General features: G+C 49.7%; 1 protein-coding gene across 3 annotated transcripts in view; it reads right to left on the reverse strand.

The window, feature by feature from the left end:
* Positions 1 to 258: 258 nt before the first annotated feature.
* PARS2 (prolyl-tRNA synthetase 2, mitochondrial) overlaps positions 259 to 6,765 on the reverse strand; it is an 8,949-nt gene continuing 2,442 nt past the window's right edge. For 2 of the 3 annotated variants that reach the window (XM_017869394.1, XM_017869395.1), the window contains exon 2: positions 339 to 2,639. In XM_017869394.1, coding sequence (XP_017724883.1) covers positions 1,180 to 2,610 — 1,431 coding nt within the window. In that variant the 5' untranslated portion in view covers positions 2,611 to 2,639 and the 3' untranslated portion in view covers positions 339 to 1,179. Of the gene's footprint in view, positions 2,640 to 6,765 lie in introns of all 3 variants that reach the window. The other variant, XR_001884971.1, reaches the window with a different exon arrangement.

The raw sequence follows: 6,765 nt of genomic DNA on the forward strand, positions 1-6,765 counted from the left end.
TTCCATAGAATTCAGGCAGAGAGTAGCTTTTTTTTTTTTTTTTTCTTTAAACCAGCTTCTACATTAAGGACACAAGAGACCAGCTTTTAATATTCACTCCACTGTGGCTCTAGGATCCAACTCTGCACCTAGGATAACGTCACCATGCCAGTTGAAGCCTGCTGCCCCGGTACTTGAGGGAAGAAATGGTTTAAACCACATTTTCCTAACCACCTGATTTTTTATGTGGGGGGTGGGGTGTGTGGGAACAGTCAAAAAGGAAAGAAAAGGAGTAGGAAGCTGTTGCACTGTTAAAATGGCAGATGTTATCATTGTTTCAAATTAATGCGCAAGGCTCATTCCAGTAGTTTCACTTTATTCAATCAAAAGAACGTGATCTCAGTGGTTAAGCCGTCTTAATAGGGCCAGGTCTCTTGAGGTAGTTTTTGGGCCATCTGTTAATTACATCGACTTTCCAGGAAACAGACTATGGAGAATGAGAGGAATCAGACTGCCTGTCACAAACCTCTCGTAGAACCCCCTAGTGACACCTATAAGGACGTTACAGATCTAGTTCCAGACTTCACAGATCTAGTTCCATTTTCTCAAGTTACAGATGGGGAAACTGAGGCCCCAGCAGGGGGCGGGGATATATCTAAGTCACTAGTGAGTTGGTGGCAGTCAGGTCTCTTGATTCTTTTCCCCATACTCTCAGCCCAACTTCTCAGTGGAGGGGCGCTGGCAGGCCTGCTCTCTGGACAGAATGTAGCAAAAGGCCCGTGGTCAAACTGATAACAGGGTGGGGAAGGTTGGGGGGCCCTCAGCCATCAGCCATTCTCATCCTACACGTGAAAAACTCAGCTGAGAGAAGGGAAGTGACTTACCCGCTCAGGGTAAGACCCAAGACTGGAGCTTGGCTCTCTTGCCTCTCAGCCTCCTAGTAGAAGTTTCTACAATGGAATACAAAAGGAAAGGTATTTGGCGGCATGGCCAGTCTAGAGAAAAGGATCAAGTTAATGACTTTAAATACAAATAATCTGAACACATGACTAGATAAAAATTGGTTTCCCTAACGTGATCTCACCCTCCATGAGCTGTGCTGTTTCTGGAGAGAACAGTCCAGGAAAGGGGTGTAGGAAAATGCAGTGTTAGAATGAACACCAAGATTGCAAGATGGGGGCAGGGGTGGGCTGGGGGCATTTAGATAGTCTGCACTTGGGTCAATAAATCCATGACTCCATCTTTGGTGAGGAAGACCACCTCACCAGTGTTCTGACACCAAACCTCAAAATGTGCAGGGTCCTCCAGGGCCCTCTTGCCAGCAATGATCACAAAGGGGTAGCCAAACTTGTTGGCATCTTTCAGTCTGTTTCCGATGGTCAGATGGGTCCTGTCATCCAGCAGCACCTCCCCGTGAAGCTGAGGCACTGCCTCTGTGATGTGGTCGCACAGCTGCCCTATGAGTTCAGAGGCCACCTCCTCCTTGCTGCCCTTCTTAGGGGGGATGAGGCAGGCTTGGTAAGGGGCTAGTAGGCTGGGCCAGCGGACACAGTCTTCTGTAGAGAGGACTTCAATGGCAGCAGCCAAGATCCGTGTCACACCCAAGCCATAGCACCCCATTTCAGCCAGGGATGGTTTGCCATAGACATTGGTAAACTGGGCATTGAAAATGGATGAGTACTTGGTACCCAGGTAAAATGTGTGCCCCACCTCAATGCCTTTGGTTTCGGTCAGTGGGCCCTGGCAAGCAGGGCAGTTCATCTGTGACAAGTCAAGTGTCTCCATGTTGGCTGAGAAGCTGCAGTGGGGACAGATGGCAAGCCGGTCCTCTCCAATATCCACAGGGAGCTGGAACTCATGAGACATCGTGCCCCCGATGCTGCCGACATCAGCCTGGACCTTGACAAATCGCAGCCCTAGCCTGCTGAACAGGCTGCAATAGGCATCACACACCAGGTTGTAGGTCTGCTGGGCAGCCTCTGGGGAGGAGTCAAAGGTGTACATATCCTTCATGTAAAACTCTCGGCCACGGAGAAGACCAAAGCGGGGCCTGGGCTCATCCCGAAACTTCCTTGTCACTTGGTACAGCAGGAAGGGAAGCTGCTTGTAGGACAGTTTCTTCTGGGCGGCAATTAAGGCTGTAATGGCTTCCTCGTGAGTTGGTCCTAAGCAGTATTCCTTGCCATGCCTGTCTCTAAGTCTTAGCAGCTCCTTGCCCATCAAGTCCCACCGGTCGGTGGCTTGCCAGAGCTCTGCCGGGCTGAGGCTGGGCATGTTGACTTTCTGGCCCCCGATGGCCTGCATCTCCTGGTCTATCACTCGCACGAGCTTCTCCATGGCACGGACGGTGTACGGCAGGAGGTGATAACAGCCAGGGCTTGCTGGGTAGATCAGGCCCACCTGCAGCATCAACCGCTGGCTCTTACAGGTCAGGTCACCAAATTTGTCCTGCAGGGAGAGCACCTGGTCTTCCCGAAGGTTCTGTGGCTGGAACACACGAGACAGCAGCAGACGCCGCCCTCCTCTTGGGGCACAGTGGTGAAACCTGCGAGGAACATACCCAGAGAGCTGGCGGCTGCAGGTGGCCAGGGCGGGCAATGCTCTGCATCTTGTCAGCAGCAGCCCTTCCATGACACCCTGGCACCGGGAAGCACGGGCACCTGGAGAAAAATGAGTTGTGTGAGAATGAGCATCACCCGTGTTCCAACACCACGAAGCAGCCAACCCAGTCTGCTCTCAACAAACTTTGAAGACAGCCACTGATTTTGCAGATAGAAATCCTTCCATTTCTAATATCCTGGCAGATCAAAGCACTATTTCTCTAACCTCTTACTTCCGTTTTTGAAAAATCAATATTTTCCTTATTATAAAAACATTAACAACATCCTGTGGAGAGACAGCATTGTGTAGTGACTGCACAGGCTCTGGAATCAGGCAGCCTAGATTCCAGTCAGGCTTCCCACGGGCTGCACCCTGTGTAGCTGGCGACATGTGTCTTAACCCCTCTGTGCTATTTCTTCATCTGTAAATGGTAATAATAACAGGACCTACCTTCTAGGCTTACTGTGGACACTTAGAAGAGTTACAGAAAGTTCTTGGAACAGCATCTGGCATGTACTATGAGCTCAACTAATGTCTGCTATTATTATTATAGAAAACTGCGGGGGGGAATCTGGAAACAAATGGGCACGCTGGCTTACGCCTGTAATTCCACCACTTTGGGAGGCTGAGACGGGTGGATCACCTGAGGTCAGGAGTTCGAGACCAGCCTGACCAACATGGCGAAACCCTGTCTACTAAAAATACAAAAATTAGCTGGGCACACGCCTGTAATCCCAGCTACTTGGGAGGCTGAGGCAGGAGAATCGCTTGCACCTGGGAGGTGGAGGTTGCAGTGAGCGGAGACTATGCCACTGCATTCCAGCCTGGGCAACACAAGGAGACGCTGTCTCAAAGGAAAAAAAAAACAAAAAGAAAGGAAAGAAAACTGTAATCCCTCAGCAAGAAGTCAACTGCAGCTGACATTTTGTTGCGATCTGTCTCTTGCAAAACCTGTCCTTTGCACATCCCTCTCTTGTCCCTCTACTTGCCCCAACATTTAAATGTCATGGGCCTCTTCCCTCTTCACAGCACATACTCCCTGGACAGCCCGCATGCTGAGGGCTGACTCAAAATCTCCACCTGCCTCCCGGAGAATACATCAGGCAGGTACTTCAAACTCCGTGTCCCAGAATGAACTCAGCATTCTACCCTCAAACCCACTCCCCCTCCAGCACTGCCTGTCATTGTGAATGGCACCAAAAGTTGCACTTTGCCCAAACCAGAATGTGGGGTTCACCTGCTCTGCCCCTCTCTGTGTCCCACATTCACAGCCCTCTTGGCCCTGTCATTCCTACCTCTTCATTTGCTGTTCAGTCTGTCCCTCTTCTCTCCACAGCCTCCGCCCAGGTCCAGGCCACCCTCATCTCTCACGTGGACGGTTGCAACAGCCTCCCCACTGGTCTCCTGGCTTGCATTCCTGCCCTCCTTCAATCCATTCTCTATACTGCAGCCACAGGGGAGACTTCCCAAGCACAGATGCTAACAGCTTTTCTTGGTTAAAATGGTCTCCTGCTACCCTTAGAATAAGGTCTAAGCTTCTGACCTTCAGGGTGTGCACAGCCCCACATGGGCTGACCCCCTTGGGCCTCATCTCACCACTGACCCCACTCTGATCTGGCTTCGCCATGTCCCCTTTTTGAGATGGAGTCTCGCTCTGTCACCCAGGCTGGAGTGCAGTGGCACGATCTCCGCTCATTGCAAGCTCTGCCTCCCATGTTCACGCCATTCTCCGGCCTCAGCCTCCCGAGTAGCTGGGACCACAGGCACTGGCCACCACGTCCCGCTAATTGTTTTGTATTTTTAGTAGAGACAAGGTTTCACCGTGTTGGCCAGGATGGTCTAGATCTCCTGACCTCGTAATCCGCCTGCCTTGGCCTCCCGGAGTGCTGGGATTACAGGCGTGAGCCACTGCACCCTACCCCATGCCTATTCTTAAACATACTGTCCCTTTTGCACAGAACACCCCTCCCCTTTTCCTGCCAACATCTAGTCATCCTCCAGGCCTCAGGATAACCATCCTCTCCCCAGGAAGCCTTTCTTGTCCCACTCCCCATACCCCCAAAGGGCTGGCTTTTCCCGCACAGCCCACTTGTCTCCTAGGGTTCCTGCCCATTTGGCTGCCTCTCTTCTCCTAGACACTTGGCTCAGTGCAACCAAGGACCTGTCTAGCTTGCTCACCACTGTATCTTCAGCACGTGACAGGGGCCTACTAGACATTGTCCAACAGGCAAGTATGTTTCTCTGATTTCACAAAATAATCTCACATTTCTAATGGCAGTACAACATTCCATTGATTGACCACATCAAAAATCAGTAGTTGGTTTTCTGTTATACATAATCTACAATGAAGAGAAGGCTTTTTTTGTCATATATTTGGGAGAGGCATTGAAGAATGGAATTACTGAATCAAAGGCTATAAATTCTTTTGAGATTTTTTTATTTGTATTGCCAAATTTAGTGAGTACCTCTACTTTTCAGCACAGTCCATGCAACAAAGCTCCCGGCAGTATGCTGGGAATGGCTTACTGATTCCCCTCAGCTCTAGGGAGCTGGGATCTCCCAGCTGGTTACCTCTAGCAGCCTCAGGTCCTCCAGCTGGTCCTCTCCAATCTCAAGCAGCCTCATCCATTTCCCCTGTGCACTGTACAAATGTTTAAAGGTGGTGAGGCACTGCCACAGAGCCCTAGTGTGGTGTTGTAGGAACGTACAGGCCATGGAGGCAAGGCACATGTGGATTCACCCCTGGCTCCATCACTTCCTTGTGATCCAACCTTACTTAGGCCAGTGGCTCCAGCCAGAAACTCATCCTTGATTCCTCCTAAAGCAAATGAGTCTGTCTCCAAGGTTTCCCTTAAGTCCACCCCCTCCTTTCTGGCCCTTACTGCCTCAACATTGGGTTAGCCCCTCAAAACCACTTGCTACGTGACAGTTGCCCAGTGGTTCTGAAATCGAATCGAGCATCAGAATCACTGGAGGGCTGGTTTTTTTATGAGACAGAGCTCACTCTATGACCCAGGCTGGAGTGCAGTGGTACAATCTCAGCTCACTGCAAACTCCGTACCCCCAGGCTCAAGCGATTCTCTTGCCTCTGCCTCCTGAGTAGCTGGGATTACAGGCATGCGGCACCATGCCCAGCTCTTTTTCATATTTTTAGTAGAAACAGAGTTTCACCATGTTGGCCAGGCTGGTCTCAAACTCCTTGACCTCAAGTGATCGGCCTGCCTCGGCCTCCCAAAGTGCTGGGATTACAGGCGTGAGCCACCATGCCTGGCTGGGCTTGTTAAAACAGTAATTGCAGAGGCCCATCTCCAGAGCTTCTGATTTAGTAAGTTTGGGGTGTGGGCCGAGAACCTGAATTTCTAACAAGTTCCCAGGTGACACTGATGGTGCTGGTCCAGGGACCCCAGTGGGAGAACCACTGCAGGGGTCTAGCTGTGTACCACGGATGACTAACCTCATAAACTCCATGAGGATGACAGCTGTGTCTATTTTATACCAAGTTTTATCTGCGGCATTCAGCACAGTGCCTGGACACAGTGGACACTCAATACATGTTCTTTTTTTTCTTTCTTTCTTAAAAAATAGAGATAGAGTCTTGCTATGTTGCCCAGGCTGGTCTTGAACTCCTGGCCTCATGCTATCCACCTGCCTAAGCTTCCCAAATTGCTGGGATTACAGGCATAAGCCACTGTGCCCAGGCTCAATACATGTTCTATCAATGCATGAACTGAGTACTTATTGAACCCTGTCAGTCCAGTCTCCGTATTAGTCTCCAGCTAAAAATACAGCTGACCCAATCACTCCCATTTACAATCCATTAACGGATGGCTCTCATGATTTTCTCAGAATGGCACCAAAGCTCTTCATATTTTGATCCCAACACACTTCTTCCAGCTTCTTATCCTAGCATTCCCCAAGTTGCTCATCATTCTTGAAACAGACTGACCTGCTCAAAACCCCCAGCAATTCCAACTCGAATTCAAGGTTCACTTATTCTAAGAAACTTTCTCCAACCCCTCTAAACAGAGAAAGTCACCTCCTCTGTGCTCCACTGCACACACCTCTTTTTAGTAACTGTACTAGAATCATGTCCAATAATATTTTTGAGGAACTATCGTGTGCCTGGCATTGGAAACAAATGATGTTTTACATACATTTTTTTTTCTTTTCTTTTTTTTTTTTTTT

The sequence above is a fragment of the Rhinopithecus bieti genome, unplaced genomic scaffold (genome assembly GCF_001698545.2).
Source record: "Rhinopithecus bieti isolate Rb0 unplaced genomic scaffold, ASM169854v2 scaffold_4916, whole genome shotgun sequence".
Lineage (NCBI taxonomy): Eukaryota > Metazoa > Chordata > Mammalia > Primates > Cercopithecidae > Rhinopithecus > Rhinopithecus bieti.